This window comes from Somniosus microcephalus, chromosome 3 (assembly GCF_052327205.1).
Source record: "Somniosus microcephalus isolate GS21.2 chromosome 3, FLI_Smic_1.0, whole genome shotgun sequence".
NCBI classification, from domain to species: Eukaryota; Metazoa; Chordata; class Chondrichthyes; order Squaliformes; family Somniosidae; genus Somniosus; species Somniosus microcephalus.
Window position 1 is genome coordinate 24,382,298 of NC_140989.1, and position 23,087 is coordinate 24,405,384.

Genomic DNA, 23,087 nt, shown 5'->3' on the forward strand with positions numbered 1-23,087 from the left:
ATTTTAATTAATTCACCACTTACCTTGTAAAAAGCAGGCCCTGTGACTGCTTTTTAAATGTCTAACTTCTGGAAACTTACCCTCCTGGGAAAACCTGCAAAAAAAAAACGTAAGCTCGATGCGCACGCGCTGCCTCTCCTGCGCACGCGTTCGACTTCTGAACCCCTTCTTTCAGGGGAACGGAAGTGCCGGTTTCCCGCGCATGCGCAGTGCATGCAGGATACCGGCACTTCCATTGGGCTTACGGGTGAGTACCCTGTGCGTACTCACCCGTGGAGACCCGAATTTTTGGGCCAATGTGTTCCCCACAACGGTCTTTATTCCCACCAAGGTTTCTATTGATGTTTTGGGGAAAGCAGCAATTAAAAAGACAGTAAATTATGGACATAAAAGTAGAAAATGCCAGCAATGCACAGGAAGTCTGTTGGTACCTGAAAAGCTAAGCTTGCGTTTCATATACAAGTCCTTCAGCAGACTAAAGGTTGGTACCCAAAACGTTAATAGTCTTTCCCTTTCGGATGGTGACTCTCCTACTCCTTAGTTCCAGCATTTTAAATTATTATTTCAAATTTTTAGCATTTGTAGTTTTCCTGTTTGTATCTGTGGACCTATTCAGTTGTTATATTTAGAAACGTGTGGAAATTCTGAGTGAAATTCCATTTTAAGCCTTAAATGTGTTTTGTCAAATAACTCTTTAGTAGAGGAATAGCCAAGGCATCTGTTTAATGTAACTGAATGTGTGGCGCATTTAGCTTGAAGCCAGATGCTCTCGTTCCTGAATGATGATCTCTGTAAACTGAAATAGTTAAAACTTTCCCCAAAGCTATCTTTTATCAGGTGACTGATATCTGCGTAACTGATCCAAATACAAAAGCCCTGATATAGTGAGGCACCTGAGAGAAGAGTAATTATCAGTGTGAATGGAGATAAAGTCAATGTCACACTGTGTGTCTGACTGTTGGGATCAGGCTTCACTTCTACAAATAGGCACTGCCATTCAGAACCATGAAGCTTAGCTGAGTGTGTACTGACTTGACGGTGCCCTTTGATTGAAGCTATGCTATTATAGAAAAGGGCACTGCCAGTCAATGCCACATGGATGACTCGGTGAAACCCCATTCAGCCGTCCTTCATGGCATGAGTGGCAGGGTCTTTTGTGCAATAGAATCTAAGCCAAAAAGGTCATCATCAGTGTTTGGGTGAAGTTGTGCAGTTCCACAAAAGGCCCTGCCAGTCAGTGTCGGGTGCCGAACAGCATTTAACCCTCTGGCAAGTTTTTTGAAAAAGTAGGGGAAATTTCCCTAACGTCGTCTCTTGGGTTTGTGAGTGAACGCTGAAATTTAAATGTAATGTAAACATTAGGTAATTTGGAGGGATTTTGAGTATCAATTTTTAAACCATCAGCTGGGATAAGCTGTATTGCTTGCTGATTTTTTTTTTAGGTTGCGGGGCGCCTGCATGTAGAAGTAGTGCGAATGAGCGGTGATCTTAGCGATCGGATTGCTGGTGGAGAAGATGCATTGGACGGTCTGAATGAAAGTGACATGCAGGAGAGAGAAATGGCGCGAAAAATCACCTGCCGAGTAAGTGTCACTCAACACGTGTTCACAATCACAGCACAGAATCACAGAAACCCCACAGTGCAGATAGAGGCCATTTCGGCCCATCGAGCCTGCACCGACACATATCCCACCCGATCCCCGTAACCCCTACACCAACACATATCCCACCCTATCCCTGTAACCCCACGTATTTAATCCCCCTAACACTAAGGGTCAATTTATCATAGCCAATCAACCTAACCCGCACATCTTTGGACTGTGGGAGGAAACCGGAGCACCCGGAGAAAACCCACGCAAACACGGGGAGAATGTGCAAACTCCACACAGACAGTCGCCCGAGGCCGGATTCGAACCCGGGTCTCTGGCGCTGTGAGGCAACAGTGCTAACCACTATGCCACTATGTTCTCCAGTCTGCTGCTGCAGGTTGCCCTTCATGGGACCTTGCTGTCTGAAAATTGGTTTAGAATAGCAGTGCATGTGAAGCAGTCCAACATTGGTCATTGCTGTTGTCATGGAGATTGTGAGCAACTGTACATGGTATCACAGACACGTTTAGCAGTCTCTTAAGTTCCTATCTCAGAAAGGCAAACTTTCTCAGTTTGATGACTTTATTTTTTTGTGGGGGAAGGCAGAATCTGTACTTTTATTAATAGCATACACAACCATGAGGGTTGATTACACAGCAAGTAACTACCTGTGACAACAAGTAACTAGTTTGCGCTGAAGGCATTTCTGAGTTGCACTCAGATTTGATGAGATAAATACAAACCAGGGATTGCATTTGGCCAAACGTGGTTCATCCATGCTGGAGCCCACAGTTCCTCGCCCCGCAACAATCACAGCGACTGTTTCTTAAATTATCCCAAAGTTTTGTTTTTACTGCCCTACTCGGATGTCCATTCCACGTTTTGATCGCTCTGGTTGAAGAATTTCCTGATTATGGGGGCCTTTTGTCAGTTTGAGCCTGTTACACCCCCCCAAGCCAGGGTCCTACCGTCAGTTTTAATCTCACACATTGGTTGATTTTATTTTTGTAAACCATTGGTGGTCTTGTATCTTCTCAGTAATGCGACTCGTATACTACAGGAAACTCTTTTATTATCCGGCACCAACGGGACCAGCGTGGTGCCAGTTGATCAAAAAGTCCAGATTACAGAGAGGTATACTTACCAAGGTACGAGAGCCCCGTACACGTCCACAGGTGTAGGAGTCCCGGTTACACGTCCACAGGTGCAGGAGTCCCGGTTACACGGCCACAGGTGCAGGAGCCCCGGTTACACGGCACTTGTGCAGGAGCCCCGGTTACACGGCCACAGGTGCAGGAACCCCGGTTACACGGCCACAGATCCAGGAACCCTGGTTACACGGCCACAGATCCAGGAACCCTGGTTACACGGCCACAGATCCAGGAACCCCGGTTACACGGCCACAGGTGCAGGAACCCCGGTTACACGTCCACTAATATACAGTAAAACTTAACTGAACCTACTCCTGAATTTTGCCGGCTAAGAGAGAGTTTCCTGTAAATGTGTACATATGAGACGACCAAAATATATAAAATTCTCCAACTCCTTGTCTCCTCCAGATAAAAATTCTTCAGGCTACGGGCTTGCCTCGACACCTGTCGAACTTTGTTTTCTGCCAGTACACCTTCTGGGATCAGACTGAACCGATCATGGTTGCACCGGAGGTGGATCCTTCCTCCTCGACCCCGACTGGCAAGGACCCAGAGTGCATGGTTGTTTTTGACCACTGCAAGGTGAGGGATTAAATCTTGGAACGTCATCTGACCGTCTTATCACATCTTCCATTTTACACAGGAATTTGGGTCGGCTTTGTTGGAGAGGTTTCAAATTGGAACGATTTTTTGGTATCGTTTGGCAGTTGAAAATCCCATGGATCTTTGGGTATTTTGCTGGGAGACTGGGGAGGTGGGTTGGGGGGATTACTGCATATTAGTGTCTCCATAGAGTGAATTTTAATGGTGATGCATTTGGTTCCTCATACCAGAGCTTGGTTCATTGAGGGTACATGCTAGCAGAAGCAATCATACTTCAGCATTTTGATGCCAATCTAGAATGCTGGAATTGCATAGCAGGTCAGTGACCATCTGGAGTAAGTAAGTTAGTATTTTGGGTGTAACCCTTCATTAAAGATAAGGCTATACCAGACCTATCTCTCTGTTACAGATCGACCTGCTATACATTTCCTGCATTTTCTGTGTTTTTTTTATCTCTGGTTTTCAGCATTTGTGGTTTTATTTTGATCTCATTATTTCAATAAACGGTTCAACATTGTCAAATCCTGTGCTTGTGAAAAAAAAATTGTACTCGAGAACATTGCAATTTTATCCCTTTGAGCAAGTTGTCTGCCCACACTGTGTTGGATGTTTGGTGCATTGCTTTGAAATTAAAGTACAGTATAATTACATGTTGTTTGCTTTTAATCAGGAATTCTCAGTCAATCTTTCTGAAGATCTGCTGGAGTATCTCTCCGAAGGAGCACTGGCTTTCCAAGTATATGGACATAAATCATGTGACCCTCGAAAAAACCTTTCCATATGGGACTTGGGAATAATACAAGCCAAAACGCGATCACTTCGGGACAGGTGAATATTCTGGAACCGAGTATCGATTTCCATTAGATCATGACAGACTTGTGTAGAAATTATAATTAACAATAGTAGAAGCTATGTTGTGTTGCAAACGGATGACATTTTAAATCAATTATTATCTCACCATTCCCATAACTCTCCCACTCTCTGTTGACGTCTGTCTTTGTTCATTCTTTCCGTCTACCTTTCTGACTTTGTCTCCCCTTTTCTCTGCCTCTGGCTGTAACATACTTTTTCCTTATTATTTCTCCTTTTGAATTGGGCAGCACGGTGGCATAGTGGTTAGCACTGTTGCCTCACAGCGCCAGAGACCCGGGTTCGAATCCGGCCTCGGGCGACTGTCTGTGTGGAGTTTGCACATTCTCCCCGTGTTTGCGTGGGTTTCCTCCGGGTGCTCCGGTTTCCTCCCACAGTCCAAAGATGTGCGGGTTAGGCTGATTTGCTATGATAAATTGACCCTTAGTGTTAAATACGTGGGGTTACAGGGATAGGGTGGGATATGTGTTGGTGTAGGGGTTACGGGGATCGGGTGGGATATGTGTCGGTGCAGGCTCGATGGGCCGAAATGGCCTCTATCTGCACTGTGGGGTTTCTGTGATTCTGTGAATTGCTGTTGTTCAAAGCCATTTTCCCCAATTTCAATTTTATCTCCATATGCCACCAAAAAGAACCCCCACGCAATTGCATTTAGCAAAAATAATTTGCTTAGTGAGATACGGGCATCATAGCATTCCTCAAGCCCTTCACCAATTCAACTATAAGTATTTTTAACAGAATAAATGGACAAAAAAATTATAAAATCAAGCATTGTTTCAGCTGGTCTCAATTGGTAGCACTCATGCCCAAGTCACCTTTTTTCTTCTTTCGCTCAACTTACCTACCCTCCATTACAACATGGCCCCCTGCCAGACATTATTGACTGGATACACACTTCCTGGGAATGATGTACATTTTTAATACAAATTTTGCCCAGGTGTTTGTCCAGGAAGTGTGTATCCAGTCAATAATGCCTGGCAGGGGGTAGTGTTGTAATGGAGGGTAGGTAAATACATCATTCCCAGGAGACGCCGCAGTTTTATTGTCGAGAAATTCTCAGGACCCAATGTCATGAATCTCATCATTCATGGAGAAATGACTCATGAAATAACACTGGGCGGCCAGCTGGTGGCGCCGTCCAAGGAGTATAAATACTCGAGCTTGGGCCCAGCTTGCTCAGGATGTTTCTGTAACCAGGAACTAGTGATGTAACTAGAAACTCATGGTTGTGAAACAGTTGATTAAAGCCTTGTTTTATACTCAAACCAAGTGCTCAGTAGTCTTTTTACATCACCCATTATGTGCTAGCTCTACCCCATCTCTTTCTCTCCCCCTCTTTCCCCCCACCCCCTCACTCCAACGCACAAATGTGCAGGAGTCCACCTGCTGCAGTTTACTTGCCAAAGACCAGAGTTTCCATGAACATGCCTCAAGACCAATGTCCCTTGTAAGCCACACTGCCTCCCCCAGTGCGGGGCCCATTCGAATCTTTGCGCGTGCGCGGTACCTACAGTGTAAAAGCCGGTGAGCAGCCGGCGCTGGACCTTGCAGGTGACTGTGCAGCTTAGCGGGAACATTGCTCAAGACTATGAGCCACTGCATGGCTGGGGCTTCAGTGCACGTGGAATGGAATGTAAAATATAAGACAATTGGACTGCATGATTTTTTTTCCCAAGTGTGCTGACTAAGTTTTGTGTCATTAGTGTGTTCATATTTAACTTTAAAAACCGATTTACTTTGGTGTTCTGTTCAAGTGCAATATGGTGTAATAACACTCAATGGCCTAGAAATTCAGTGGGCTGCGCCACCCGTTAGCGCCCTAAGAGGGCACTTAGTGGGTTTTGCGCCACTGGCCACGCCTCCCGCTAAATTTAGCGGGACGCTAATGGCGGCGCTAGCCGTTAGCGCTGCACCGCTACCGATGACGTCATCGGTGTGCGCAGTGCCCCGCTACCGCCCCTATCGCAAAATTTAGTAGCGCCCCCTGCTTGCGACCGGTTCAGGGGGGCCTAACTGCGGCGGTAGAGGCGCTGAGGTGCGGGGCGGCCATTTTTTTTGCTGGCCGCCTGCCAGCACCTCTCCGCGCCGCCGGCCCCGCGAAGTGCCGGCTGTGTCCCAAGAGCCCGGCATTTCTCCTCGGTGCCGGGCTCTTTTGCCGGCACTCGCACTCTTCGAGCGTGCTGCAGCAGGCCCCTCCCCTTTAAGAAGGGGAGGAAGGCCTGCAGTACCGCAGCACGCCCGCTGCGGCACGTTGCGCTGCGATTTTCAGTTGCAGCGCCCCAAGAGGGGTGCGGGGCGCCTCGAGTAGCGCCACGCTTCCGTCTGGGGCGCTGAAACTGAATTTGCGGCGGGCGGCCGCGACTCCTTTCCAGGGCGGTACTTCCGGTGAATTTCTAGGCCAATATGTTACAATAGTAGGAGGAAGCAATAGTGAGTGCTATTTCATTCACACCACTACCAGTAAAAATGTAGAATGTTCGAATAAACCTCCTGTCATAAATTATAATAAATATAATATAAATATCACCATCAATAACCTGCTATAAAGGAGGAGTTTGGGCAAGGATTGAGTTTAACCTTTGTTCAAGGAATAATACTATGTACACCTGAGTGACTAAATGCACCTTTTTAAAAAAAAAAAATGAACAGATGGAGTGAGGTGATGCGAAAATTAGAGCTCTGGATCCAGATCTTGGAACTGAACGAGAATGGGGAGTACGTCCCTGTGGAGGTGACCCCCTCGAAGGATGTTTCCACCGGTGGTATCTTTCAACTACGACAGGTAACGGGAAGACCGGGGAGGAGTCCCAAACTGTGCACCAATGGGCTTCAGTGATCGAGGTCTCCAACTCCTTTTGTATCTTAATGTTGTGGCGGGATGGAGGGAATATGGTTTAGGCGTGAGGAAAGTAATAGAAATCGTTTAGACCAAGTCCTGAGTAGGATGGGTTGATTTTGTCGTCTCCTCTTGTGTTCTTCTGTGTGAACAACACTGGCAAGGCAGTGTTTATTGCCCTTCTTTAGTTGACCTGAAGGCATTCAGAGTCAACCACATAGTGTGGGAGTAGAGTTACAGTCTCATGTAGGCCGGACCGGGTAGGAGTGATGAGCTTCTTTCCCTGAAGGATGTTGGTGAGCCAGTTGGGTTTTTACAGCAATCCGGCAGCTTTCATGGTCATTTTCTGGTGCTAGCCCAGAAATTACTATAACCAGTACCATAACCACCAGACTACCCATATCCTGGCTTGAGTTTCAAGTTTTTGTTTCTTTTCTAACATTTTACCAAATTTCATCTGTGTAGGTGATACCTTTGTAGTAGTTTTCAGTTAATGATGGAGGCAAAAGGAATCATGGATTTTTTTTAATGTACTTTTTTCCCCATCTGCACTCAGTTTACCTGTGGAATAAGTGAAGTGGAATAAGTGAAGTATATAGGCAATCCGGACCTCTGCATCCCCATTGTACAATCAGACTTTAAATGCTTTTATATTGCCTCTTGCTATGTTATTGCAGCTGGTTCCCAAAGTACAGGTCTTGCACATCCAGATATCGGAAGACTTGTGCATTGGGAGTTGGCGATGCCAACACAGCACAAAACCAATATAAAAGCAACTACTCTTATAACAATGTCTGTTGCATATAATTCAAAACATCACAAGATGGTTACAGATGAGGAAGGCCATTTGGCTCATCCATTCAAAAAGACCCTATAGACCCGCCCCACCCCTACTGCAGCATCTAATCAATTCTTAAATTATTTCAGAATTTTTGCCTCCACTAATCTACTCTGCAGTCCATTCTATGTATTAATCACTCTTAGAATAGAGAACTTCCTGACATCGACCATATACTTGTCTTTTACTTGTACTCCCGTCCTACTTTCATACTTTAATTTAAAGTAATTCTCCTGATTTTCCAAACTGTTTACTATTTTGTGTACCTCTATAAGATCGGTTCTCAGACAGACATGTCTTTTCAAGGCTGAAAAGCCCAGGTTTCTCCAATCTTTCCTTGTAGCTCAGCCCTTTGACACTAGGGATCAGGCTTGTGACTCTTCTGTGCACTGCCTGCAGAACCTGAATGTCCTCCTCCTATCTCGGTGACCAGAACTGGCCACAGTATGCAAGCTGAAGTCTGCTAAGAGTACTGTTCAGTTTGATCACGACTTCCTCTGACTTGTATATACTACTGTTTTGGCTATGCAGTTCAACATTCTGTTGGCTTTGTGGATTGTAGTTCTACATGTACAGGAAACTCTCGATTTACCGGCACCCAAACAACCGGAAATCTCAGTTAACCGGCAAAATTCAGGAGTAGGTTCAGTTAAGTTTTTCTTCATATTAGTGGCCGTTTCTTGATTCTTGGCTGTGTAATCGGGGGTTTCTGCACTTGTTGCTAAGCAACAGGGACGCTTGGTCTGTGGCCGGGGTTCCTGCAGCTGTTGCTAAGCAACAGGGAAGCCTGGATTTGTTGCTGTGTACGGAGCTCTCGTACCTTTTAACTATACCTCTCTGTAATCCAGACTTTTTGATAAACCGGCACCATGCCGGTCCCGTCGGTGCCGGATAATAAAGAGTTTCCTGTAATTGGACATGTTGAGCATCAAGCCTACTAAATCTCTTAGATGTCTTTCGATTTCATCCCTAGCTATTTCAGCACCATTCATGGAGTACGTATGTCAACCATTTTTCCTTCCTATGTGCAGTACTTTACATTTGTTTGCATTAAATTTAATCTACCATTGCTTTACCTATTCCATATTTTGTTTAAATCATTCAATAACTTCTGTGGCATCTCCTTTGATTTCAACTGCCTCATCTAGTTTGGCATTGTCTGCAACTTTGATCGATTTGCATTAGGATTCTGAGTCCCAAGTTATTGTAAATGAGACACAGTAGTGACCCCAGCACCAATCCCTGGGGCACTTCGTACATCCCCATCTGACAAACTCCTTTAACAAGAACGCATTGTTTTCTACCCTTCAACAAATTTTTTTTTTTATCCATACCCAAGATTTACAATTAATGTCCACAGCTTTGCACTTAACTAAAGGGCTTTTGCATGGAACTTTTTCAAACGCAGTTTAGAAGTCTAAGTACAACCCATCACAGTCCACTTGGGTATCAAGGAGGTTCGTCAGACAGGATCTTCCTCTGAATTTATATTGGCCACTGTTTACTAGATTGTTTTGGACAAATAATCTGCATGAATTTGAAATGTGGGTCTGTAGTTGCCTGTGTCTGATTTACCCTCCTTTTTGAGTATGAGCATCACATCAGCCTTTATGACAAAAACGTGATCCATCTTTCTTTCATTGCCTTGTAGGGTCAGTCTCGACGTATTCAAGTGGAAGTAAGGTCAGTTCAAGACTCTGGGACGTTGCCTTTAATTACTGAAGCAGTGTTGTCTGTTGCTGTGGGATGTGTCAAAACCAGACCTGCTAGAACCCAGAAATATCAAGATACCCACTTGGTAAGAGGTTACAGGTCTGTTACCGTTGGTAGTAGCAGAGCAATTTAAAGTAATGAATTAGGAGTGGCACAGACGGAGCATATAACACGGGATTAAAGTATCATTGCCAAAGTCACTGGTTTTCTGCTTTAATGGAAAAACAGGCATACTTACTGAATTTTGAGTTTGGCGTGGAAAGTTTCAATGAAGTAACGGCAACAAGAGCATGAGAATTTTGTTATAACTGAGAAACAGTTACTGTAAATGTTGACTGCTGATTCTGCTCCTGGTTCTCTCTTGCTTGATTCTAATTGCATACTGTAGATTCCAGCTCTGCCAGGCACTCTCAGCCCTGTCCGCTGCCAATTCTGCTCTCGGCAGGGATGAACATTAACTCATACCATCCAGCTATGATATAAAATTGTCTGTATTAACTCGATCTTGGCTAGTTGAATTGCTCTTCTAAGTTCTAAATATGCAGACGAGTATGTTGGCATTTCTTTGAAATTTCTTTTTACTTTTTACACAGGAAGAAGAGGATGACATGGACAGTTACCAGGTATGGTTTGGTAGCTTGTGAATTCTGCTGTCTATTCTTGCCTTCAGTTCATACCAACTGTTCTCTCTCAGCTGTCAGTTGTACAGCAGCCACATCAGTTCTGATGGAACTTTCCTTTGTAAAGGTTTAAGGGCCTGTATTAACTCATTCAAATCTAGCACCTGGGTTTAAATTGGGACCAGAGAAAGCACTGCTTGCTTTCATTTGTCCAAATTGTTGTTGCATTAAAGATCCTCTGTGAAATAAAACTAACCTCTTGCTTTGGACAAGTTGATTTGGACAGGTTGGGTGATTGGGCAGATGCATGGCAGATGCAGTATAATGTGGATAAATGCGAGGTTATCCACTTTGGTGGCAAAAACAGGAAGGCAGATTATTATCTGAATGGCAATAGATTGGGAGAAGGGGAAGTGCAACGAGACCTGGGTGTCCTTGTGCACCAGTCGCTGAAGGTAAGCATGCAGGTGCAGCAGGCGGTTAAGAAGGCAAATGGTATGTTGGCCTTCGTAGCGAGAGGGTTCGAGTACAGGAACAAGGATGTCTTGCTGCAGTTGTACAGGGCCTTGGTGAGACCACACCTTGAGTATTGTGTGCAGTTTTGGTCACCTTATCTGAGGAAGGATGTTTTTGCCATGGAGGGAGTGCAGCGAAGATTCACCAGACTGATACCTGGGATAGCAGGAATGACGTATGAGGAGAGATTGGGTCGATTAGGCTTATACTCGCTGGAGTTCAAAAGAATGCGAGGGGATCTCATTGAAACATAAAATTCTAACAGGACTAGACAGACTTGATGCAGGAAGGATGTTCCCGATGGCCGGGGAGTCCAGAACCAGGGGTCACAGTCTAAGGATAAGGGGTTAGCCATTTAGGACAGAGATGAGGAGGAATTTTTTCACCCAAAGAGTGGTGAACCTGTGGAATTCTCTACCACAGAAGCCAGTAGAGGCCAATTCATTAAATATATTCAAGAAGGAGTTAGATATATTTCTTAAGGCTAAAGGGATATGGGGAGAAGGCAGGGACAGGGTACTGAATTTGGATGATCAGCCATGACCTCATTGAATGGCGGAGCAGGCTCAAGGGGCCGAATGGCCTACTCCTCCTGTCTTCTATGTTTCTATGTTTATGTTTCTATGCTCCTGTGTGGTTAGTTGATGCAGTTCAAGCTCCATTCCCAGTAGAAAAGCACCCACAATCGCAATGTCAGACAATCTCTGGTTCTGATGCATGTGCCTCTGTGGGCATATTTAAGTGAGGGATGTTGCTGTTGAGGAATGAGCCACTTTCCATTTGAGGACCCCATCAAGCATTCCCAGGTCAAGTATAGCATGAGTAAGATGCAGAGTAAAACGCCCTCTACTCTGGCCCAACATTGTGCCTCAGCTCCAGTCACAGAGGGGCACTACCTACTGTACTCGTCTGACATTTTTTCATTTAGCACACCAACCATCCTCAAAAAAGGTTGCTCATTTAGTGCTGAATTAGAAGGGCAGTTTTGTGTTATGAGTCCATGCTCACCATGAACTGGATCTAGACTGCATAGAAACATAGAAGATAGGAGCAGGAGTAGGCCATTCGGCCCCTCGAGCCTGCTCCGCCATTCAATGCGATCATGGCTGATCATCCAAATTCAGTACCCGGTCCCTGCTTTCTCCCCATACCCCTTGATCCCTTTAGCCTTAAGAAATATATCTAACTCCTTCTTGAATATATTTAATGTATTGGCCTCCACTGCCTTCTGTGGTAGAGAATTCCACAGGTTCACCACTCTCTGGGTGAAGAAATTCCTCCTCTGTCCTAAATAGCTTACCCCTTATCCTTAGACTGTGACGCCTGGTTCTGGACTCCCTGGCCATCGGGAACATCCTTCCTGCATCTAGTCTGTCTAGTCCTGTTAGAATTTTATAAGTTTCAATGAGATCCCCTCTCATTCTTCTAAACTCCAGCGAGTATAAGCCCAATCGACCCAATCTCTCCTCATACGTCATTCCTGCCATCCCAGGTATCAGCCTGGTGAATCTTCGCTGAACTCCCTCCATGGCAAGAACATCCTTCCTCAGATAAGGCGACCAAAACTGCACACAATACTCAAGATGTGGTCTCACCAAGGCCCTGTACAGCTGCAGCAAGACATCCTTGTTCCTGTACTCGAACCCTCTCGCTACTAAGGCTAACATACCATTTGCCTTCTTAACCGCCTGCTGCACCTGCATGCTTACCTTCAGCGACTGGTGCACAAGGACACCCAGGTCTCGTTGCACTTCCCTTTCTCCCAATCTATTGCCATTCAGATAATAATCTGCCTTCCTGTTTTTGCCACCAAAGTGGATAACCTCACATTTATCCACGTTATATTGCATCTGCCATGCTTTTGCCCAATCGCCCAATCTGTCCAAATCATCCTGGAGTTTCTCTGCATCCTCCTCACAGCACACACGCCCACCCAGCTTTGTGTCGTCTGCAAATTTGGAGATATTACATCTAGTTCCCTTGTCTAGATCATTAATATATATTGTGAATAGCTGGGGTCCAAGGACTGATCCCTGCGGTACCCCACTAGTCACTGCCTGCCACTCGGAAAAAGACCCGTTTATTCCAACTCTTTGCTTTCTGTCTGCCAACCAGTTCTCTATCCAAGTCAATACCTTGCCCCCAATCCCATGTGCCTTAACTTTACACGCTAATCTCTTATGCGGGACCTTATCGAAAGCCTTCTGAAAGTCCAAATACACCACATCCACTGGTTGTCCCTTATCTATTTTACCAGTTACATCACAATTAATTTTACTTCTTGGACTGAAACACTGAATGTGATTAACTGAAAGGTAGTCATTTACAATTTAATTGTTGCTGATTAACTTGTTGGAAAGGGTTTTAGTAATGAGAAATTACATTAAACTGATTGGAGAAAGTGAAGGGGGGAACTCATGTTTTCTTACACATTGCAGGAGAGAGATTTGGAGAAGCTCTGTCGGAAATGGCTAAGTTCATTGACGAAGAGGCAGGAATATCTTGACAAGCAGCTCCAGAAACTCAATGTCAAATCCAGTAAGTGAAGCAAGCTTCGAGTCTACAATCTTGGATAATTAGTTTGTTACAATTTAACCGCAACTTTTCTTGGTTACAATCCATCCACTAAATTCTCTTTTTCCTGTCCCAGCCATTCCAAACCTTGCCCTATGTCCCCTTCAGGCCATGAGCCATGCGAAGATGTCACAACAACAACTTGCATTGATATAGCGCCTTTAATGTAGTAAAACGTCCCCGGGCGCTTCACAGGAGTGTAATCAATCAAAAATTTGACACCGAGCCACATGAGATATTAGGACAGGTACCAAAAGCTTGGTTAAAGAGGTAGGTTTTAAGGAGCGTCTAAAATGAGGAAATAGAGCTGGAGAGATTTAGGGAGGGAATTCCAGAGCTTGGGGCCTAGGCAGCTGAAGCATGAGCGGCAGTTACCCACCAGAACTCACTGAGGATCTATAGGGTGTGAGCCTAAACATTAAGGGCTAAAAATTGAGTAGCGCCCCAATTGAGGCGCTAACTTCGCATTCGCGCCCCCGCGCAGGAAATTGAGTGGTTGCGCCCCAAGAGGGAAGCGGGACGCGACTGGAAGTGCCCCGCCTCCCTCTTGGGGCACTGCGAGTGAACATTGTGGCGCTACGTGCTGCAGCGCCACACGCTGTGGCACGTCGCACCGCGGTATTGCAGGCCTTCCTCCCCTTCTTAAAGGGGAGGGGCCTTGTGCAGCGCAACCTGGGGCCCAGCTGGGCCCCCGGGGATTGAGAGTGCAGGCAAAAGAGCCTGGCACCCAAGAGAAGTGCCGGGCTCTTGGAGCGCAGCCGGCACTCCGTGGGGGAGGGGGGGTTCAGGAGGCTGGGGACGGGAGCGCAGGCAGGTGCTGGCAGGCGGCCAGCAACAAAAATGGGCGCCCCGCACCTCGCCTTTAAATTGCACCTCCCCGGCCTGTCGGATATAGCGTCTGGCGGTAAATCAGGGGACGCTCCCGAAGATCGTGGCCGGGGCGTGAGCGGGGCGCTGCGCACACCAATGACGTCATCGCCAGCGCCGCAGGGCACTACCGGTTAGCGCCACCACTAACCTCCCGCTGAATTTTGCGGGAGGCATGGGCAGTGCCGCGCCCGGGCGCAAGTTGGTTTGCGCCCCACTTAGCGCCCTCTTAAGGCGCTAACGGGCGGCGCTACCAACTGAATTTTTCCCCCTAAGTGTCAGCAGACTCCTCAATATGTGTGATCTCACAGCTGAAACTGACCTTGTCCTCACCTGACCTGATTTCCAGACTCCTGCACATACTAGCAGAGGTCACTGAAGCCATGCTGGTGCCAGTAAAATACATGTACAGAGGAGTTACTGTACAAATCAAAAAAATAAAGTGTGTAAAGTACTAAAACACTTAGAGATGTTTTGATGTGAAAGATGCTCTATAAATGCAAATGTTATTTATCTATTGTGAATTTCAGAAATTGGAGTCCTGAAATTATGATTGTGTTTAAAATTATGCCGAGTTGCTCACTTATCCCACCCCATTCTGTATTAGTCGAATGTGAGCCCAGATATAATGCATACGTTGGGCACATGATGTCCTGCCTCATTCTGGGTTGGTCAAGCACGAGTTTGGACATAATGCATGCAACGTTCCTGGTAAGCTGCGCGGGAGGTCCCGCATAGGCCACTTACCGGCTTCTCAATGGGAGATTTTGCGCATGCGCGAAATTTTGAATGGGCCGCACAGCCCATTCAAAATAAAATTAGGGGGTGGTCATTGAATGCATGTGTTGGTCATGTGGTCTCCCGTCCCATTCTGCATTGATGGAACACGAGTCCTGAAATAGTGCTGCGTTGCTCACGTGACATCCCATTCCGCCCCCTCGGTTTGTTGAATGCTGTTTGCAAGTTGTATGTGAATTCGATGCCGTGTGTCTTGCAGATAAGTCTGAAGATGATGCAGATCGCGAGGCACAGTTGCTGGAGCGAAGGTTGACACTAACGGAGGAGAGGAATGCTGTAATGGTCCCATCAGCTGGTAGTGGAATCCCAGGGTCCCCGGCAAAATGGTTCGTCCAGAAAATGATTAAAAAAAATTTAAAAAAAATCCTTGTGTTTTTGGCAGGCTAAATAACTTCAAAATTGCAGGCGCCTTTGGGGTATTGTAGGAATTGACGAATTCCTAACTAATAACTGAGGTCGACTCAGGAGATCAATCAAACAGGTCTTTAATGTAAAACTAAACGAGTTCAAACAGTTTGATGAGATCAATACAGGAGAACCATGAAAACAGGTCTTAACAAGATGGAGTTTCCACGAGGACTGCTTGGGACGTGACGTCATCGCGTTTTCCCGCGCTCTTAAAGGGGCCACGCCCCGTGCATGCAAACACTATATACAAAACAAAGTAATGTCTAACACAATGGTACAGGCTTAGGCTGGTGTTAGAACATCGTTAAAGGGAATTATATTCAATTGCCCAGAGTCATTCAGTGGCTCTGCCACAGTATGATCATTTCTCTTACTCCCCTCCTTCTGCCAAAGGTGTCTCATAGGTTACATTTAAAGTGTGCCATGATCTTTGCAGGGATGTTTCTTTCAGCATTGGGCCAGTGGACTCCAATGCGAATGTGCAAGTAGATTCAGCCTGAAGAAGTTAACCATTGTGGTGCAGTTGCAGTCAAGAATAAATCGGTTGTTAACGGCCAGTATATTTTCTGCCGTGTTAACATAAGCTGAGGTAAATATTCAATTTTGTGCAGAAAATAATTTGTATTGCAGGACTGTCTAGTGATGATTTCCGGTTGATTTTTGACTCCCTCAAAATTCAGATTATTCAGAAATTCAAATTGGAAGTTGTACATTTAAATTATCCAGTAGTTCAAATTAGGTGACTTCAAATTGATGGGGTCAGTCGCAACATTCAGTAGTAATGAGCTCAAAAGTACAGCCATAATGGCCACAATAGGTCCAGCCAATTTACCTTATCCCCAGGGCCACTGATTTATGGTGACATGATGAATAAATCAAATTCTGTGTTTTTTATTACATGGAATTCCAAGATTTTTTACCAGCTTTTTAAGAATTGCGTTCTGCAATTCCATCCATTTTAGAAATAGAACCATAGTTTATAGCAACTGGGTCAAATGTAATTTTTATTGCACTGAATTCTGAGGTTTTAGCCAGTGGTTTGGGGATCAAATTCTGTATTTCCATCATTTTTTCCATTGTTGATCCCCTTTTATATTGATGTATTTTTGGCATTTGTTGCAGGAGCCCAGCAGCTGGAATGGAAACGCACGTTCCTGTTGTTTTCCTGGACCTAAATGGTAAATTTTTTCATCATTTTCTTACTTAAGTTGCAGGAAGGAAATAAAGCATGTTTTTTAAAAAATTTGGAGGATGGGCAATCCGTGTGATCTTACCAGCGTCACTCATATCCTGACAAATTAATCAAACATGTTAGCACACTTACCTTGATGCTGCATATTTGTGCAGTGAAGATTTCCTTAACTAAGTATAGTAATCTGGGATGTTATGATTAAGGTTATCCACCAGGTGGTGCTGTAGCTAGTGCTGCTGCTAGCTAAGGTCAGCGGAGGTGGAATGGGAGGACGCAGGCCTGTATGTTTGTTACGCAGTTGTTTAATAAAGTACACGGACTAATTCTAATATCTCGCCTCTTCGAGTTCCTTGTTTCACTACTTGGATTTATCACACTAAGGCTCACTATAAAATTTTTACAAAATATTTTGACAAGTTCTTAGCATTATTACCGTGGGCAAATGTATGTTACCTGCCTGAATTTTAATGAGTGGAGACCATTATTTTTCTTCTTCCTGATCTGATTAAATTCTAGGTTTCAAACACTGTTAATACCCTATCTAGGCAGAGTAACAGCATGTGTTGTAGGGATTAGCTTGGTTCCAGAGTGTCAGGGAGTCCTGGAAGTTCCATCTTCTTACTCCATTTCACAAATTTTTTCCTCAACAGCCAGAGGGAGAATCATAGTACAAGCACAGAAGGAGGTCATTCAGCCCATCGAGTCTGCGCCGGCTCTTTCGAAGAGCAATCCAGTTAGCCCCACTACCCCGCTCTGTCCCCATATCCCTGCAATTTTTTCTCTTTTTCTCCTCCAAGCATTTATCCAATTTCCTCCTGAAAGCTACTATTGAATCTGTATCCACCACCCTATCAGGCAGTGCATTCCGAATCCTAACCACTCGTTGCGTAAAAATGTTTTTCCTCATATCGCCTCTGGTTCTTTTGGCAATCACCTTAAATCTGTGCCTCAACCCTTCAGCCATTGCAAACAGTTTCTCTTTATTTACTCTACCTAAACACTTCATGATTTTAACACATCTTTCAAATATACTCCTAGCCCCCTCTGCTCTAAGGAAAGTATTTTTTTCAAGCATCTGGCAGCTTCAAGAGGGCTTAGAGGCAGAGCCACATCAGTCAGGGTAAAAACGCACTTTTTTTTCCATTCGTTCCTGGGATGTGGGTGTCGTTGGCAAGGCCAGCATTTATTGCCCATCTCTAATTGCCCTTGAGAAGGTGGTGGTGAACCGCCGCCTTGAACCGCTGCAGTCCGTGTGGTGAAGGTACTCCCATAGTGTTGTTAGGGAGGGAGTTCCAGGATTTTGACCCAGCAACGATGAAGGAACGGCGATATATTTCCAAGCCAGGATGGTGTGTGACTTGGAGGGGAACTTGGAGGTGATGGTGTTCCCATGCGCCTGCTGCCCTTGTCCTTCTAGGTGGAAGAGCTCGCGGGTTTGGGAGGTGCTGCCGAAGAAGCCTTGGCGAGTTGCTGCAGTGCATCTTGTAGATGGTACACACTGCAGCCACGGTACGCCGGTGGTGGAGGGAGTGAATGTTTAAGGTGGTGGATGGGGTGCCAATCAAGCGGGCTGCTTTGTCCTGGATGGTGTCGAGCTTCTTGAGTGTTATTGGAGCTGCACTCATCCAAGCAAGTGGAGAGTATTCCATCACCCACCTGACATGTACCTTGTAGATGGTGGAAAGGCTTTGGGGAGTCAGGAGGTGAGACACTCACCATAGAATACCCAGCCTCTGACCTGCTCTTGTAGCCACATTATTTATGTGGCTCGTCCAGTTAAGTTTCTGGTCAATGATGACCCCCAGAATGTTGATAGTGGGGGATTCGGCGATGGTAATGCCATTGAGCGTCAAGGGGCAGTGGTTAGAGTCTCGCTTGTTGGAGATAGTCATTGCCTGGCACTCGTGCGGCATGAATGTTACTCATCAGCCCAAGGCTGAATGTTGCCCAGGTCTTGCTGCATGCGGCCATGGACTGCTTCATTATCTGAGGAGTTGCGAATGGCACTGAACACTGTGCAATCATCAGCGAACGTCCCCACTTCTGTCCTTATGATGGAGGGAAGGACATTGATGAAGCAGCTGAAGATGGTTGGGCTTAGAATACTGCCCAGAGGAACTCCTGCAGCGATATCCTGGGGCTGAGATGATTGACCTCCAACAACCTCAACCATCTTCCTTTGTGCTAGGTATGACTCCAGCCAGTGGAGAGTTTTCCCCTGATTTCCATTGACTTCAGTTTTCCTAGGGCTCCTTGATGCCACACTCGGTCAAATGCTGTCTTGTTGTCAAGGGCAGTCACTCTCACCTACCTCTGGAATTCATCACTTTTGTCTATGTTTGGACCAAGGCTGTAATGAGGCCTGGAGCCGAGTGGTCCTGGTGGAACCCGAACGGTGCATTGATGAGTAAGTGCCGCTTGATAGCACTGTTGATGACACCTTCCATCACTTTGCTGATGATTGAGAGTAGACTGATGGGGCGGTAATTGGCTGGATTGGATTTGTCCTGCTTTTTGAGGACAGGATATACCTGGGCAGTTTTCCACATTGTCGGGTAGATGCCAGTGTTGTAGCTGTACTGGAACAGCTTGGCTAGAAGTGCGGCTAGTTCTGGAGCACAAGTCTTCAGTACGACAGCCGGGATGTTGTCGGGGCCCATAGCCTTTGCTGTATCCAGTGCGCTCAGCCGTTTCTTAATGCCACATGGAGTGAATCAAATTGGCTGAAAACTGGCTTCTGTAATGGTGGGGACCTCAGGAGCAGGCCGAGATGGCTCATCCACTCAGCACTTCTAGCTGAAGATGGTTGCAAACGCTTCAGCCTTACCTTTTGCACTTCCCTGCTGGGCCTCGCCATCATTGAGGATGGGGATATTCACAGACCCTCCTCTTCCCGTTAGTTGTTTAATTGTCCACCACCATTCATGACTGAATGTGGCAGGACTGCAGAGCTTTGATATGATCCGTTGGTTGTGGGATCGCTTAACTCTGTCTGCTACGTGCTGCTTCCGCTGTTTAGCATGCATGTAGTCCTGTGTTGCAGCTTCCCCAGGTTAGCACCTCATTTTTAGGTACGCCTGGTGCCGCTCCTGGCATGGTCTCCTGCACTTCTCATTGAACCAGGGTTGGTCCCCTGGCTTGATGGTAATGGTAGAGTGAGGGATATGCTGGGCCATGAGGTTACAAATTGTGGTGGAATACAATTCTGCTGCTGCTGCTGATGGCCCACAGCGCCTCATAGATGCCCAGTTTTGAGCTGCTAGATCTGTTCTGAATCTGTCCCATTTAGCACGGTGATAGTGCCACACAACATGATGGAGGGTGTCCTCAGTGCGAAGACGGGACTTCGTCTCCACAATGACTGTGTGGTGGTCACTCCTACCAATACTGTTGTGGACAGATGCATCTGCGACAGGTGGATTGGTGAGGAAGAGGTCAAGTAGGTTTTTCCCTCATGTTGGTTCTTTCACCACTTGCTGCAGACCCAGTTTGGCAGCTATGTCCTTCGGGACTCGGTCAGTAGTGGTGCTACCGAACCACTCTTGGTGATGGATAATGAAGTCCCCCTACCAGAGTACATTCTGTGCCGTTGCTACTCTCAGTGCTTTTTCCAAGTGGTGTTCAACATGGAGGAGTGCTGATTCATCAGCTGAGGGAGGGCGGTAGGTGGTAATCAGCAGGAGGTTTTGTTGCGCATTCTTGACCTGAAGCCATGAGATTTCATGGGGTCCGGAGTCACTGTTGAGAACTCTCAGGGCCACTCCGTTTCGACTGTATGCTACTGTGCTGCCTCCTCTGGTGGGTCTGTCCTGCTGGTGGGACAGGATATACCCAGGGATGGTAATGGAGTCTGGGACATTGGCTGAAAGGTATGATTCTGTGAGCATGACTATGTTGGCCTGTTGCTTGACTAGTCTGTGGGACAGCTCTCCCAATTTTGGCACAAGTCCCCAGAAATTCGTGAGGAGGACTTTGCAGGGTCGACTGGGCTGGGTGTGCCGTTGTCGTGTCCGAAGCCGGTGCCTAGGTCGATGCCGGGTCTTCCGTCTGTTTTTTCCCTCTTATTGTTTTTCATAGCAGATCTGTACAACTGAGTGACTTGCTAGGCCATTTTAGAGGGCAGTTAAGAGTCAACCTGCTGTGGGTCTGGTACTTTGCAATGTACAAGCGTGTCAGTTGTCCGCCAAGACCGTCTGAGTACTGGGGTTAAGTGGACACCTGCTGAGTCCACCCTTAACACATTTTCCCCACCCAAGGCATTCCTTGGCAGAGTGAATCTACCCCTGATCTAAATTCTTCTTTCACCCATGGGGATTTGGCTCCTGCTCTAAAATGCCACTTGATCAAAGTCAGGTTTCTCAGTCCCCTGAGTTGTTTGGAGGGAAAGGGTGAAGAGAAACCGGGCAAGCAATGAATGCCTTTCCACATTGCTCATTCCTTTCTCCTGGTGATCTTCATTTTGCCAAGCCCGTGGGCGTGTATGCAGCTAGAACAATTTCCTCTCCCTATCAATGAGGAAATTGTGGGCACAAGGGAGGCGTGTCATTAACTGGGGGGCAGATATGGATATAAATTTTTTTAAATAATCATTACCAACACTCAACAAATGTTACTTCTTTTATTTAGATTAAGGTTTGTGCTGTTTCTCCACTTCTCTTTGTCTTTTGCCCACCATTAGCGGACGACTTCAGCTCCCGGGAGGATCTGGATGGGCCAGAGCCTGGTGCACTGGATGCCAGCCTTGTAGATGAAGATAATGATGAAATTTTTGAACTGCAGATTGCAAAACATCATGACACAGAGGTGATCTAACCCTACAATTTATATAGCGCTCGTCAAATAAAATAAACCTCTCCAAGCAATTTTTCGAGGGGGTGACTAGGTGTGTGGATGAAGGTAGTGCAGTTGATGTGGTCTACATGGACTTCAGTAAGGCTTTTGACAAAGTCCCGCATGGGAGACTGGTCAAGAAGGTAAGAGCCCATGGCATCCAGGGCAACTTGGCACATTGGATCCAAAATTGGCTTAGTGGCGGGAAGCAGAGGGTGATGGTCAAAGGTTGTTTTTGTGACTGGAAGCCTGGATTCAGTGGTGTACCGCAGGGATTGGTGCTGGGTCCTTTGCTGTTTGTAGTGTACATTAATGATTTAGATATGAATGTAGGAGGTATGATCAGTAAGTTCGCAGATGACATGATAATTGGTGGGGTGTTAAATAGTGAGGAGGGAAGCCTCAGGCTACAGGACGATATAGACGGGTTGGTCAGATGGGCAGAACAGTGGCAAATGGAATTTAACCCTGAAAAGTGTGAGCTGATGCATTTTGGGAGGACTAACAAGGCAAGGGAATACATAATGAATGGTAGAGCCCTAGGAAGGACAGAGGATCAGAGGGACCTTGGTGTACATGTACATAGATCCCTGAAGGCAGCAGGACAGGTAGATAAGGTGGTTAAAAAGACATATGGGATACTTGCCTTCATTAGCCGAGGCATAGAATATAAGAGCAGGGAGGTTATGATGGAGCTGTACAAAACGCTAGTTAGGTCACAGCTGGAATACTGTGTGCAGTTCTGGTCGCCACACTATAGGAAGGATGTGATTGCATTCGAGAGGGTGCAGAGGAGATTCACCCGGATGTTACCTGGGCTGGAGCGCTTCAGCTATGAAGAGAGACTGGACAGGCTGGGGTTGTTTTCCTTAGAGCAGAGAAGGCTGAGGGGGGACCTGATTGAGGTGTACAAAATTATGAGGGGCATAGATAGGGCAGATAGAAGGGAACTTTTCCCCTTAGTAGAGGGGTCAATAACCAGGGGGCATAGTTTCAAGGTAAGGGGCAGGAGGTTTAGAGGGGATTTGAGGAAAAACTTTTTCACCCAGAGGGTGGTTGGAATCTGGAACTCACTGCCTGAAAGGGTGGTAGAGGCAGGAACCCTCACAACATTCAAGAAGCATTTAGATGAGCACTTGAAACGCCATAGCATACAAGGCTACGGACCAAGTGCTGGAAAATGGGATTAGATTAGACAGGGCTTGATGGCCGGCGTGGACACGATGGGCCGAAGGGCCTCTTTCTGTGCTGTATAACTCTTATGACTCTATAAGCACGAAACAAGGCAGAAAGTTGGAGAGCAAAGCAGGAAAGGAAAGGAAATTTGAGGGAGAAATGTATTTTAGGTGGTCGTTGGAAGGCAGGAAGGGAGATAGCAAAGTTGACAAAGATGTCTGTAGCCAGAAAGGAGCAGGAATCACACCTGGTCTTGTGATGGGTGACATTAAGATTTTGTTTTGCAAGGGTGGGAGGGGAAGGAGGCGAATCAAGGAAAGAAGTGAAGGATCACCTAACGTCTCTGGACTGAGAATTTTACAGCTGTTGCAACTTATTTCTCCATTGGTATATAATGAACCCAAAACTGAATCAGGCCCAGCAGAAAATTATAGCAAAACTTCAGTCTAATCAAGGGATTCAAATTCTTTTACCAAACTGCAAGAGCAAAGCTAAATGGAACAAGG

General features: G+C 46.1%; 1 protein-coding gene across 2 annotated transcripts in view; it reads left to right on the forward strand.

Annotated features, from left to right (window-relative positions):
• LOC147120909 (kinesin-like protein KIF13B) overlaps positions 1–23,087 on the forward strand; it is a 210,350-nt gene that overhangs the window by 149,785 nt on the left and 37,478 nt on the right. For both annotated transcript variants that reach the window (XM_085979428.1, XM_085979421.1), the window contains exons 21-30: positions 1,443–1,583; positions 3,149–3,322; positions 4,014–4,171; positions 6,863–6,995; positions 9,539–9,685; positions 10,194–10,223; positions 13,175–13,274; positions 15,175–15,301; positions 16,506–16,561; positions 21,254–21,378. In XM_085979428.1, coding sequence (XP_085835554.1) covers positions 1,443–1,583; positions 3,149–3,322; positions 4,014–4,171; positions 6,863–6,995; positions 9,539–9,685; positions 10,194–10,223; positions 13,175–13,274; positions 15,175–15,301; positions 16,506–16,561; positions 21,254–21,378 — 1,191 coding nt within the window. The remainder of the gene's footprint in view (positions 1–1,442; positions 1,584–3,148; positions 3,323–4,013; positions 4,172–6,862; positions 6,996–9,538; positions 9,686–10,193; positions 10,224–13,174; positions 13,275–15,174; positions 15,302–16,505; positions 16,562–21,253; positions 21,379–23,087) is intronic.